The following is a 14,444-nucleotide window of genomic DNA, read 5'->3' on the forward strand; positions in this document are numbered from 1 at the left end:
GATTTTTGATATGATATGATCATGCATATACCTGCATCTGAAATGTAGGATGCTAGAAATCAAAGCATTTTAAAACAAAATGGAGTTTGGGAAGTTACTATAATAAAGTTTATAGTATTTGGATTTTTGTAGTACCATATGGAACTAAAATCTAAGGATCTTTGAAATGTTGTATGGCTCAATAGTGAGAAAAACATTGTGAAATTTCATGGCATATCTTCATCTATTTCAGTACTGGCTGCCTTACCTTTGAGGCTCAAGTAATGAAAAGTGCGATGCAGATCTAATTTCTGTTGTAGAAGTTCATAGACACGATCAGCTTCTTCACCAATGTCTTCAATGTTCTCAGTGAGGTCAGGAAATTCATATGGCATACTACGAATCAGACCCATTTGTGTAATTTGTTGTCTACAAGAGAAGTGACAGTTATGCAGAAGTCAGACTGAATTGCTCTTAAACAATTGAGGTACACACTATTTTAGAGGACAAGAGATAAATTTCTAAATGAGCAGAAACATTTACTTGTAACGACTTAGGAAACCATTAGGAACAGGAAAATTCCAACATTTACTTATATGCTTTAGGGGATTGCCATGTTTGAAAAAATCAGAGAACAGAATCATAGAATCCTTAGAGTCGGAAGGGGCCTTTAAAGGGCACCTAGTCCAATTTCCCTTCAATAAACAGGGACACATACATATACCTCTCTGTATATCTAATATAGGTTATTTTGTTCATGGATCTACTGAAAGCAGTAGATTAGCGCTCCAGCATCTTTTTCTGATTAGAAGAGGGATTTGAAGAGTAGGGCATGGCTGGTGAAGCCTGGGGGAAGGCTGCTTTGTCATAGCGGGGCAGCAGAGCCCTTACTGAACATAGCCATGAAAATCCTTGGTGCTCGAGAGTGCCTCCCATGAAAAAACAGGATGTTTCAAAATTCTTTCAATTTCAGAAATGGCATCTTCAAAGGCTTTGAATCGCATGTCACAGCTGGGCATCCGTCCTCCTTTATCTTCTAGGCTTGCAGCAAACCTCATTAACCCTTGAACGGTCTGGGCGAGGGCAGTAATTTCAGTGTCCCACTCATCAAAACAAAGGTGGCAGTGACGGCAAGAGGGAAAGTCTTTCTCGAAGCCACGGCCACACTGGTCACAGAACCGCCCAGTGACACCAGCACGGCAGTTACACACACCAGTGGCTTTGTCACACCGGGGCCAGCTGGTTCCCTCTGGGTTACAGTTGCATGCTGCAAGAAAGGGACAGCAAATTATATGCAATTGTTCTTTCTATGCAGGAGGAAGGCATACAGAAGGCACAATCATGTATTTTAACGCAATAAACAGAAACTGGTTTTCTTTGCTGCTCTTTGAGCCCGGTTGGCTGGATCTGCCAAGGGACAATATTACCTTGCTGGGCAGGACTCTGATGTATGGGGTTTATTTTTCTTGATGGATTTCTACTAAAGCTTTCTACTTGGAACAAGTTGGAGTGTTCCCCCACTGTGCCCAACTCTGCTATTCTAGCATTGCTTCCCTGTTCTTCTACACTGAAGAGAAAAACAGATGCTAGCTAACTTCAGCCACCCAAAGGCCACCATGTATCATGTGTCAATCATCTAGGCTCCTTCACTGGCAAAGAAGAGAAGCAGGTGCACCTAAAAATCAACCTAAATCGGTACTTATAGAATCATACTACATTCCAGGTTGGAAGGGACTCACGAGGATCATCAAGTCCAACACAGCACCACCTAAAATTCAAACCCTATGTCTGAGAGCATTGTCCAAATACTCCTTGAACTCTGGCAGCTTGGGGCTGTGACCGCTGCCCAGGGGAGACTGTTTCACTCTCTCAATGAAGAACACTTTCCTAATACCCAATCAGAGCAGCAAAAGCTGGACAAAAACCACTCTTTGGAGCCACTTATCTATCTGCACTGCCTGGAAAATTCACCACTGATCAGAGGAGCTCAGACTAGGTCAGACTAGACTTTGGAACAGCTAATGTCAGGAGAGATAAATCCCTTCTGATACCTCATCCCAGTGCTCCTTGGGTTGGGGAGCTGTGTGCTGAGAGCTGAACTACATACTCATTCTGCAGCCTTCAGCTAGCACAGCCCATTTCTAAATATCAGAGAATGAAACCAATGTTCAAGTCAAAGTGAAGGGGATGGCCTGTCTAATGGCTTTTCTTCAGCTCTTGATTCCATGATTCCACCAAAACTGCAGAAGGAACAACACTGACAAACAATATAAACAACTTAATCATTTCATATACTGAAATGTATCTGTTTCTCTGGATATAAGTTCTGTCTCCTCTATGAATAAAGGCCAAACATTTATTTTGAGGCAGTTTCTAACCCAGTTATAATACTTACAAATGCAATGCTTCTGGGGATTGCCGAAGTAGTTTTCCTCACATTCGTTGCAGCGTTTCCCACCATAGCCTACCTTACACAGACACTGGCCTGTAAGCTGGAAACAGTTCAAGATTTAACAACTGCCCATGTAGTATGACTGCATATACATTATTTACTGGATTTCTTCTTTGCTCTGTGACTTTTATTATACAGTTACATGGGGACCATAGTGACACTGCTGCTGCACATTGTTTGAACACGGTTTAACGTGATAAACTTCCTTTACCATCTTCATACTGAAGACCGTTAAAAAAAAATTTACTCTTAGAGCTGGCTTTTCTTTACTAATATGAGAGGTTTCATATGGTCCAGTCTGATCTTTGAGAATGCATCCTCTGACTATTATCTGAGAGAGGATTTTTTCTTCTTTTGCAGAAAAGATTAATGGCTTATTTTTGCTGGAACAAAGTACTCATCTTAACATTTCAACTTTTAACTACATGATATATATACTGCAATGGAAAACCTCCAGGGTACATTATGCACATTGCCCTAGAAAAATTTGTTTTTGAATTCAGTGTTGAAATTAAACTGCAGGGAATTACAGCTCTGATAATTCAGAAAAGCAGTAGTAGTTCTTCTATGTGAAGAACAACATTTCGTAGGAAAAATAATAGCTCCATTAAGTAAAGGAGGACAAACAGCATGTTGAAAGGAAAATATGAAAGCACATCAACCAGAGCTTGGTGCAATGTCCTGGTGCTATGAAGTCAATAGCAAAATGGCTGTTGTCTCCATGAACCACAATTTTAGCTCTCTATTCTGAAGCACTGTTTTATTTTTTCTACCTTCTTGCTCTAGAAAGTAAGTGCCCAAAAATTAAAAATGAGAAAAGATACAGTAGCAGCCAGATTGATGATGCATGACTGATGTAATGACCACTGCTTTTTGTGAAAAGAAGCCCTGAAGCCCTTAAAAAAACAAACACATGCAAGACTCTTAGGTCCAAGCCTGGACTTCTTCCCTGTATGTATGCTTATGGGGCAGTTTTTCTTTGCGTCATTTTCTCACGTATTTCTATGATCCACTTTAAAAGGAAACACACAGGCAAAGAGTAATTGCTTACAAGTAAAGCCACAGTATCAGAACAGCACATTTGATATAATGGCTCCAAGCCAGATTACGCCAACTGCAAATTTCCAAAGACTTGTTGTTTCTGGAGAGCATGACAAAAATCCATCCTCATATGAGAAGGTCCCAACCATGTCATGCCAAAACATTGCCCTCCCAGTTCCCAGAGAGCAGAGTAGTTTCCTTGCCTGGTCACACTGGTTACTTTGGGTGTTTTTCGTGTCACAATCACAGAGCTGACATCCTTTTCCACCAGCCAAGTCCCAGTAGCCCGGCGCACACTGGTCACATGTTGTACCAACCACGTTGGGCTGACACGGGCAAGCTCCAGTGGCCGGGTCACACAGGCAGGCTGCATCCCCTCCAGGGCATGTGGCAGGGAGGACACCTGCAGGATTGCACTTGCAGACTGGAAAGAGAAGGACAACTGCTACAGCAGATGGTGATACAAACAGCTGATGGACAGTCAGAACTGTACATGGAAGCACAGTCTGTAGGCTTACAGAATCGTTTGGGTTGGAAGGGATCTTCAGTATCCGCCTAGTCCAATCCCTTGCCATTGGCAGGAGCACCTTCCACTAGATCGGGCTGCTGAAAGCCCCATCCAGTATGGCCTTTAACACTTCCAAGGATCCACAGCTTCTTTGGGCAACTGGTTCCAGTATCTCACCACCTTTGTTGTGACCACCTTTGTTGTGAAATTTTTCTTCTTTATATCTTATCTAAATTTGCCATTTTTCAGTTTAAAACCATTGCCCCTTGTCCTGTTAGTACAGACTCGGGTAAAAAGTCTTTCTCTATCTTTCTTATAAGCACCTTTTTAGTACTGGAAGACTCCAGTAAGGTCTCCTCACAACCTTCTTCAGGATGAACAAGTCCAACTCTTAGCCTGTCTTCATAGGAGGGGTGCTGCGGCCCTTTGAGAATCTTTGTGGCCTCCCCTGAACCCGCTCCAACAGCACCACATGCTTCTTGTGCTGGGGGCCACAGGCCTTGACACAGTACTGCAGATGGGACCTCATCAGAGTGGAGTAGAGGGAAATAATCACCTCCTACAACCTACTAGCTACACTTCTTTTGATGCAGCTCAGGATACGATTGGCTTTCCAAGCTGCAAACACACACTGTTGGCTTATATCCTATGTTTTATCCACTCGGGACTATTCCCAAGTCCTCCTCTTTCTATTGTGGTTTGTCTACAGCTTTGAACAAACTCTCAAAGAGCTCTTACTACTTTTAATATAGGCACCAAAAACTGAAGTTGTAGTGAATTTTGAATCTTGTTAGCATGAAATGCCAAATATGTTGGATAATGAAATGCTGATTAACAGTAGACACTATGCAGTGTGGGAAACCCCAGTAAAGGGTAAGCCAAGTAAGATAAGAAGCCTTCCTTGTGAAGAGCCAAAAGTTCTTGCTAAATTATTTCTAGCTGACATCTTCCGAAGATGAATGAGGTATGGGCTTGAACTGTATTTCAGAGATTTCCAGAAAAAGGACTTCTTGAAAATAGTTATGTTTTCTGGCCTGTACAAATCTTCAATTAACATTTGTGAAAATGACCTTTTATAAACTCTGAGGAGAAACTTATGCTTTGCATTTACTTGTACTCCTTCCTTTCTGCTCAAAATGCTGTTACTGGCAGTGATCTCACGAGGACTATTAAACTGCCTGAGCAGCCTCTTTCTAGCCGTATCATTAAAACAACTGGCAAGGCAGGGAGCTCAGCAGGGGATCATCTGGTTAACTGAGCATTGCTTAGCTGGCATCAGCCTGCAACATGGATAAACAATTATCTTTGATTCCTTTAATTTTAATTTCTTCCTGACTGGGATGAATGCACATTTACTTTTCAACACAGAACAGTGCTTTCAGTTCAGGTGAGCATTTTCTAGGGTTGATATTCAGCACAAGATTTAGGCAGACCTGCATGAAAAACACAGAACTTAATAGATTCCATACTAACAGTTATTTCTAGCACTGGGAAGGAATTTCTTCAGTACTTGCATATTTGCATATCTACTTTAGTTTTTCTGTCCCCCTAAGGGCTAACCTCTCCCTGTAAGCCTAATTTCCTTGTAACCTCTCTTGCTGGCAATATGCAGTTGCAGAGCTGTTGCCCACTTACTTCGGCAGTCCTGATCGAGGGCTGAGCCAAAATACCCAGGTTTGCAGAACTGGCAGTTTGCTCCATGGGTGTTGTGCAAACACTTGATGCATTCCCCGGTGACCCTGTTACAGGACTCCGGGTCTGTCACATCAATGTTGTTGTTGCAGGGACATGGTGCACATTCCTCCCCTGGGTTTCCTGGGATTTTGTAGAACCCGCTAGGACATTCATCACACCGGCTGCCTGTCAGACAGGAAGGTACAAACATGTGCTGCCTAATGAGAATTCAAGTGGATCATGCAATTTCTAATAATACTGCTAACAGGCTCAGACTGTCTATTCAAATGCACAGTTTCAGTGGGAAATATCCACCTGTTTGAAATCTTTAATAATCCTATGATCAGTTAAAATTATGTCTCTCATACTGCAATCTGATGGGAATGCACCCTCCTCACTGCAAGGGGCAAGTTGGTGTCACTGGGACCTTGTCCAGTTCATCCTTGCCCGAAGACTCTGCTCCTTCATCACTGTCCCCAGGTACAGAGCCTTCCCCAGTCTGCAGAAGGGTGAGTCTGGTGCCACATGAGTGACCAAGAGCCTCACCAGGATGGAACAAGAGGAAGTTCAGAACTGAGGATATCAGATGTCTGTGAGGACAACAGTCCCCTGGGAGAGTACCAACAAGAATCATTTTGGCCTGGCAGTGTTTCTTCAGGCAAAGCTGCTCTTCACTTATAAAGGAACCTGGCTTAAAAAAAGGTGACAGCATTTGTTTGGTTTTAGCTCCATTGCAGGAGATGTTTCATAACGAACAGGGGAAGAAAATGCTTCAAATTTTCCCTGTGGAAATTCAAGGTAAGTCAATGGGATCTTTGGAAGCAAGGCATCAATTTGCTGCAAAAACAGCTGTGTTTGGGACAGCCCAGAATGCCCCTCTCTGCAGCAGCCACTCCAACAATGACACAGTCACTTTTGGGCATGATGTCAAAGCACGTCTTTATTTTGCTCCTTACCTGAATATCCCTCAAGACAATTGCAGACTATTTGTGAAGTCTGGGAGTCCTGGTAACAGGAACGTGCAAAAAACCTCTTGCTTGTAGGTACTTCTGGGCACATGCATGGGCGGCAGGGTTCTCTGTTGGAAGGATTTCCATAATAGCCATCGATGCACCTGTCAAAGCAGTCAAAAATATATACATATATTGAAATCATCCATGCTCTGTTTGCCACGTTCTGCAAACCTGGGGTGACTGATGGCTCCTCTGAGGCTGCGGTCTGTCCAGACAAACAGGCAACACAGAGGCTTCTGAAGCATCATTGGTCTTTAATCTGCTTTACTATAGCAAATGGGAACACAATTCTGTATATTTATACAAGGCATGCTGAAGGTCTTGGCTCTCTGATTATCTTCATCCCAGGGTGTGGATCTCCTGTGGAGGCACGGCAGCAAGTTTTTCAGTCTTTTTTAATCCACTTGCTACCTACATGCACAATAGCTAAAGATAGTATTGTCCAAATGTATTGCAAGAACAGCTCAGTGGGTTTCATTGGGAAATCCTCTTAAAAGGCAATGACACGGCACAATCTAGCTAAATCAAACTAACCAGCCAATGAATTCAGTTCTGATGTCCACGCTGAACACTGTACCTCTACCAGAGCATAAAATTAAAAAGGAGCATTGTTTGGAGTGGGGATGGAAACATGTGGGAAAAGTCATTTGCTGGTCACATACAGAAATGATATGAATCAGCAAACAGGGCACGTTCCTTGGAGATAACTGCAGGTGTTAAAATGAATATTCAGCTCTAGTTAAGTCTCTTGGCAGTTTAAAAGCCAGAGCAGACCTGGTATCGCAGGTCCGGTACTTTGCATAGGCCCTGGAGCGCATCACACAGAGCACCCATGTCTCAAATCCCATCTTATGGGGAACCCACTGCAGTGCTGCATGTGTGCTTGCCACTGCCCATCCCAGAGGACGAACTTTCCTTCTTACATTTACCCAAAAATGGATACTCGCCACTTAGGAATGAGACCCAATTTAACTTTGGTTTTAGCTATGATTCCAGCTAAGGTCACTGATGCATTGGTGGAATGTAGGTGAGGCCCCAGCAAAGCATGTATTTCAGAGAGCTGGTTTTCATGTGAGCTGTGCAGTGCTGCCCATCTCCTCACCTTTCACAGTGTCTTCCAGCTGTAAACCTGCTGCAGTTCATGCACTCTCCGGTCACTGGGTGGCAAAGCTCTGCGAAGCCGTGACATGGGCAAGGATGGCAGTGGGGAAACCCAAAATACCCAGGCAGGCATTGACTGCAGCTCCGGCCATCAACATTCCGGAGGCAGGCACACTGCCCTGTCACCTGGTCACACAGTGAGCTCACTGAGCCCTGCGGGTGGCACTCACATGCTGGAAAACACCAAAAGCAAAGCTGTACCCTCAGCGCATCCCCATCACCCAGCCATCACCGACCCTACTTGAAGGTAGAGCAAGCATTGGGGGATGGCAAAGTTGTTCAATATGGAAATTGTTTTTGTATTGCTTCATGAGGAAAAGGATCTGTGGAGGTTAATTCACAGTTGGCTGAACTTGAGCCAGTAGTGTGCCCAGGTAGTCAAGAAGGCCAGAAGCATCCTGGCTTGTATCAGAAATAGTGCAGCCAGCAGGAGAAGGGAGGTGATCATCACTCTGTAGTCAGTGCTGGTGAGGCTGTACCTTGAATGCTGGAGTTTGAGACCCTGGAGTGTGTCCAGAGAAGGGCACCAAAGCTGTGAGAGACTGGGCTGTCTGAGGCTGGGATGGTACAGTCTGGAGAAGTTAAGGTTCAAGGGAGACCTTATCACTCTTTACAGTTTACAGTTGTCTACACTCTTTACAGTTGTCTGAAAGGAGCTTGTAGTGAGCTGGGGGTCTGCCTGTGCTTCCAGGTAATAGCAATAGGACAAGAGGGAATGGCCTTAAGTTGTGCCAGGGGAGGTTCAGGTTGGATATTAGGAACAATTTCTTCTCCAAAAAAGTGGTGAGGCACTGGCACAGGCTGCCCAGAGAGGTGGTGCCCCCGGAGGAGTTCAAGAAATGTGGATATGTGGCACCGAGGGGCATGGGTTAGTGGGCATGGTGGGGTTGGACTGATGGTTGGACTGGATCTTAGATCTTAGATCTAGATCTAGATGTTAGAGGTCCTTTCAACCTTTATGATTCTATGATTCTATGAACAATAGTGGCTTGAAAGCCCTAAAGAGTTGGGGTGTGCACAGAAAGCCAAATATTGATACTAGTACTGGTGGTGGTATGGGTGAAGGTAATGATGTCGATACTGGGTGCTGAGTACTCACGGTAGCAGCCATGGAAGCCGAAGCCATAGCTTCCTGCAGAGCAAGTGTCACAGCAGCGCCCCACTACATTGGCTTTGCAATGGCACTGGCCGCCCAGTCTGCTGCAGCTGGCATTCAGTGAGCCCTGGGGATTGCACTTGCATGCTGCCAACAGGAAAAAAAATCAAGTCAGGTTTGGTTAAAAACCAAAGGAGTGTGGTAGTTGTAGAAATCTTGCAGGTTTTGCACTTGAAGGGAAGATTCTGACTACCACTCATCGGGGGTTCACTTATCACCAACAGTCATGGCTTGGGTTATTTGATGCTACAGCAATAATGCATCACCAGCACAAGTCTTGGTGTTGGAACACCATGCTCAGGGCACAGCCGCAGCCTATATTTGGGACAGGCCAGAAAGAGGTGTAGAGGAAGGTAGATCTACACAGAGATACCCTGAAGTCTAGAAGTATTTGATATAAACCTGCATCCTGCTGTGGCACTGGACATGATGAGCAAGCAATGCTTTTAGACTGGATAGAAGGATGAAGTTTTTTACAATAAGGATACTGAGGCACTGGCACTGGTTGCTCTGAGACGTGGAGAAAGTCCTGTCCTTGGAGATGTTCAAGGTCAGACTAGACAGGGCTTTGAGCACTTGGTCTGGCTGTAGGTGTCCCTGTTGCAGGGGAGTTGGACTACATGACTTTTAAAAGTCTCTTCCAACTCAAACAATTTTGTGAATTAGCCAACCCCTATTTGCTGCTTTCTGGACACTTCAGACTATCTTACTGAATGAAGCTGCTCTGCTAACCCACAGGGAATGTTTGTCCAGGACGCTCAGATGCCAGTGCTAGAAAGCCAAAGTGAGAATCCCATCACTGTGGGGAGCAGATTTACAGGGGAGTTAGTGCAGCCCAAACTTAAGTGGTTATGGACATTGCCCAAAGCTTCAAACCCCACCTGCTACTGCCCTCACTCTGAGATACCGCTGAGGTTTTCTTGCTGAACATCTTGCAGCAAATCAGCCTGTATGCTGCTGTGACTGGAGTCCTACCAAGCATCCAGCTGGCCTGCTGCATCTGGGGAGAGTGCTTAAAATCCTCTGTCATTTTCTACCAAACTTTTTGCTTTGGCCATTTGGTGAAGCTGGTTGCAACACTCTTCAGAAAACATACAAGCATCGCTTGTGTGCTCTTGAGCTTGGAAGACCAATGGTATCCAGGGCTCCATCAGAAGAGGAGTGGCCCTGGAGGTGATTGTCCCTCTCTACTCTGCCCTTGTGAGGCTCCATCTGGAGTACTGCATCCAGGTCTGGGGCTCCCAAAAAAAGAAAGACAGGGAGCTGTTGGAGGGGGTCCAGAGGAGGGCCACAAGGATGATCAGAGGGCTTAAGCACCTCCCCTATGAAGGCAGGCTGAGGGAGCTGGGCTTGTTCAGCCTGGAGAAGGCTGTGAGGTGACTTAATTGCAACCTTTCAGTACCTAAAGGAAGCCTATGAACAGGAGATAAGTCAACTCTTTGAAAGGGTAGATAACAGCAGGACAAGGGGAAATGGTTTTAAGTTGAAGGAGGGAAGATTTAGTTTGGATATCAGGGGGAAGTTCTTCACAGAGAGAGTGGTGAGGTGCTAGAACAGGCTGCCCAGAGAGGTTGTGGATGCCCCGTCCCTGGAGGTGTTCAAGGCCAGACTGGATGGGGCCTTGGGCAGCCTGGTCTAGTATTAAATGTGGAGGTTGGTGGCCCTGCATATGGCAGGGGAGTTGGAGCTTGATGATCCTTGAGGTTCCTTCCAACCCAAGCCATTCTATGATTCTATGATTCTGTGATTTCTCCATCATGAGATGGGCTTCAAGAGCCTTGGCTTTTCAATAGCCAAGCCACATGAAGATGTTTGTGGCATGCTTAGGGTTGGATATCCTGCATGCCCGTATGGGCTTCATTGATGTACACCACCTCAGAGCCCTCATCCAAATGTCCAACAAACTGAAGGGAAAAAAGCAGTGCCCAGGCAGCTGCCTGCACGCAGGCCTTACCAACAGCACCATGGTGAAGGCGTGCTGACATGCTGGCTATTAGCCGGGCACACGCCTCGGGCAGCACATGAGGTCCAACTTCTGATGCAATTTCGACACAGTGATATTTCTGGTAGTCATCTAAATCCTTTTTGCTGCATAAGTTCTCCATGGAGTTGATTCTGGGAATAAGTCCAAGCTTTGGTGTTAAGAGGAAAGGAAAATATTTTTGCTTAGATATGCTGAAAACCAGAATTTCCCACATCCTCTGACGGTGCTGTGCATGGCAAGGACAAAGCCTGCAGCACCGCATTTCTAAATCTAAATTCACATTTATTCTGAAGGTCTAGACATTTCCCAAGTTCTTCAAATAAAAGAGATTGTGTACAAAGAAGGCAGGTTATAGTAAGGCCTCGGATACAAGGTCAGAAATGTTGTTGCTGCTAAGAGGTGCCATGTTTACAACTCTAAAAGCAGCGTCCGGCCAAAAATTTTACTTGTACTACTGTAATAGGGAAAAAAAATCAGCTGCAGACTCTATGTCCAAGTATGGCCAGCCTTTGCCAGGTCCAGTTTTTATGGAAATAATTAGAGGAATGAATATTTAAATACTTTTCTCAAGAGAAGGACCCAAAACCAACACCCACTTTCTGCCTTGTTGGAAACTTGAAAAATGTCTGTACACAATTCCCAGGAAAATACAGAACTAACTTTACTTTTCCAATGTCAGCGCCCATCTCTAAATATATCCATGCTTTTCTAATTGGATTCAGATGTATTATGAGGATTTTCAAAACCTCTAGGTGAATGAAGAACTGAAGAATGTGTCCCTAACCACAGCATCTTGTTGGCATATGTGGATTGTCCTCGTAATGAATGAGCAACCAACACAGGTACATACATACACTGCCTATCAACACACGCAAACACTTCTGACTTGATGAGCTGCTACAGTATTGCTCCATAAAAATGTTAAATTATGTAATTCTATCTCTCCATATATAAACATAGGAAGCCAATACCAGTGGAGGCAAAGAGAAGCACACTTCCCTGAATTTCTGATAAAACACATTATAAATGACTTTGAAATGCTTGAGTAAGTCTGTTTAACAAAACAAACACGCAAACAAAAAGCAACCAAACAAAAAACATTTCAAAGTATAAATTATAAATTAAGAAGTATAAATGCAACCTCTTGGGAGTTGAGACAGCATTACTCACAGAGTCAATCAAGATGAATGGTTTAGCCTTTGGGTCAGAGGCAGAGGGCTGAGAAAAGTACACATCCACAGAGTACTGGGTTCCTGGCTCCAGGCAGACTGGGGTCTGCAGCAGGGCAATCCTGGTTAGCAGAGAGACAGCACTATCACAGCCAGAGTAAGACAAGGCAATCTGTGAGGTGCTGAGAGCTCTCCCTGCCCTCCCACCTACTCTCTACTATTTACATAGGTGCAAACTGAAAAACTGGTTTTGAAAATAGGCTAGGACGGTGTCTTTAGGTCAGTATTCCCTTCCTATACTGAAATAGCTTTAGCTGAACCTCCACTAAATAAATCAGTCCCAGCAGAGCCTTAGGTTGCTCTCCTGGCTTGGCTAAATATTGCCAGGCTGGGATGGGGTCATCTGCTTCTTCCTGCACTCCTCCAGGATGCAGGGTGTTACTGTGTGGCGGCGGCAGGAAACGCCACACATGTGTTTGCAATAACTTCACTTTCCCACAGATTTATTGCACTGCAATGCTTCAGTGACAGATTTGCACAGAAAATCTACAGAGAGAGACAGAAATAGACAGACCTCTTTGTAGCTGGGAGGGCAAACACGTGAGGTTTCTGTGAAAAGCCGTTGGCTTTGCAGTGTTGACTTGATGAAACACCAGTGGGCTGGACAGCAACACTTGCTAACCAGTCTTCTAAGGTCTATGAAGAAAAGACACAAGTTATGATCATTTCATAATTTTATTAGGAAGCATTACTTCTCAGCAAGAGTGGTGAGGCAGTGGCACAGGCTGCCCAGGGAGGTGGTGGAGTCACCGTCCTGGAGGCGAAGAAAAGGGTGAATGCAGCACTGAGGGACGTGGTTAGTGGGTATGGTAGGGATGGGCTGATGGTTGGACTACATGACCTTAGAGGTCTTTTCCAACCTTTATGATTCTATGATTCTATGACTGTACCTGAAAAACTCACTTTCTCCTTGTTATGGTTTCTGAAAGCCAGCTGATGATTGCACATAGCAGTGACAAAACAAATTTTCCCTTTCTCTTTTACTATTAAAAATAATGTTATTTGAGAAAAATGCACTGTATTTGAACAGCAGTAATGGAAATGAGACTTCAGCTGGTGCAGATGGAAACGGCTCTGTTAAAGCCATTGAGCTGCTTCCTTTCTCAGCACAGCATTGTCCCAGAGATATCCCTCACCGTATGCCTGCTCTCACATCTAATAAGGAACAACAAACATAAATGACTTTGCAATGCAAGTCTTTAAAATTCAGCTGTTCCATCCAGTCCTGAGAAGGGAAAAACAACATCAAACCAGCCCACTGCAAAATTATTCTTGCGCTTTTAGTTAATGGGAGTTTTGTTTGCCTCAGAATGACAGGAAAGAACAGAATGCAGTAGACAGAAGGAGTATCTGGAGAGAGGGGATTGTCCCAGGGAGCCGGGAAGAGAAGGAAGAAAGCATGCATAAATACTTGTAGGAAAAAAACACTTACATGTATCTTTGAACACACAGATGCTGACTTGGATTTAACCAGATTTGGATTAATGGATCTCCCTAGACATGTCTTCATCACTGAGAAATCTTGTCCAGGCCCAAAATAAGATTTTGGCTAATATTCTAAGGTTTTCACACATTTTAGAGCCCAGCTGGAGCAACTGGGAAGGTGGATGACTGCAAAGGGTCTGGATAAACATCTGTTGTGTATACACAGATCAGCACACTCCTCTCCTGCCTGTGTTTCCATTGTTCTCCCCAGAAAAATCTCAGCTAAAAATACAAGATTCCCATCTGAAGCAGATGCATTTTGCTGGTGTCTGATATGTGAAGAGAAGTCCAGTCCAAGCAGAGGTAACAAATGGGGAGCTCCAGACAATGACACCTTGGCTAATACTAAGAAAACACTTGTGTTTTTCTAAATATGAAGAGAGGGTTAAAGGAATCAGTAGATTGCATGTTTATCTGTTGATAAAAATTAAAAACCAAACAATTTTCATTTTAAATGAAAAGAGTTTTAAAGAGTAGAAGGACTTGCCACCTCCTACAACTGGCAAAATAGACCATGCAATTGTCTACAACATCACAAGACATGCAAGCCATCACAATACCTCTGGCTCATAACGGATTGTGATAGTGAAGTCCATAGCCAGGGGAATGTTGTCGATGGCAAATCTCAGCCCAGCTCCACTGGGGACACGGGCAAAGCCAGGGCCTGTCCAGGTGACAGTTCGGCCAGCGCTGGGCTGCCTGAAAACCACCTCCAGGGCCGGGTCCTGTCCTTGCTCATCTGCGCCCTGCAAAGACATGTGG

General features: G+C 44.4%; 1 protein-coding gene across 1 annotated transcript in view; it reads right to left on the reverse strand.

Annotated features, from left to right (window-relative positions):
* Positions 1 to 14,444, reverse strand: part of LAMB4 (laminin subunit beta 4) — a 45,294-nt gene that overhangs the window by 12,017 nt on the left and 18,833 nt on the right. The window contains exons 15-26 of the mRNA XM_085216864.1: positions 14,243 to 14,428; positions 12,712 to 12,833; positions 12,139 to 12,259; positions 10,939 to 11,116; positions 8,928 to 9,071; positions 7,770 to 8,001; positions 6,611 to 6,768; positions 5,616 to 5,840; positions 3,676 to 3,896; positions 2,375 to 2,471; positions 871 to 1,246; positions 248 to 408 (exon numbers count right to left, since the gene is read on the reverse strand). Coding sequence (XP_085072990.1) covers positions 248 to 408; positions 871 to 1,246; positions 2,375 to 2,471; positions 3,676 to 3,896; positions 5,616 to 5,840; positions 6,611 to 6,768; positions 7,770 to 8,001; positions 8,928 to 9,071; positions 10,939 to 11,116; positions 12,139 to 12,259; positions 12,712 to 12,833; positions 14,243 to 14,428 — 2,221 coding nt within the window. The remainder of the gene's footprint in view (positions 1 to 247; positions 409 to 870; positions 1,247 to 2,374; positions 2,472 to 3,675; positions 3,897 to 5,615; positions 5,841 to 6,610; positions 6,769 to 7,769; positions 8,002 to 8,927; positions 9,072 to 10,938; positions 11,117 to 12,138; positions 12,260 to 12,711; positions 12,834 to 14,242; positions 14,429 to 14,444) is intronic.

This window comes from Meleagris gallopavo, chromosome 1 (assembly GCF_905368555.1).
Source record: "Meleagris gallopavo chromosome 1, MGAL_WU_HG_1.1, whole genome shotgun sequence".
Classification (NCBI taxonomy): Eukaryota; Metazoa; Chordata; class Aves; order Galliformes; family Phasianidae; genus Meleagris; species Meleagris gallopavo.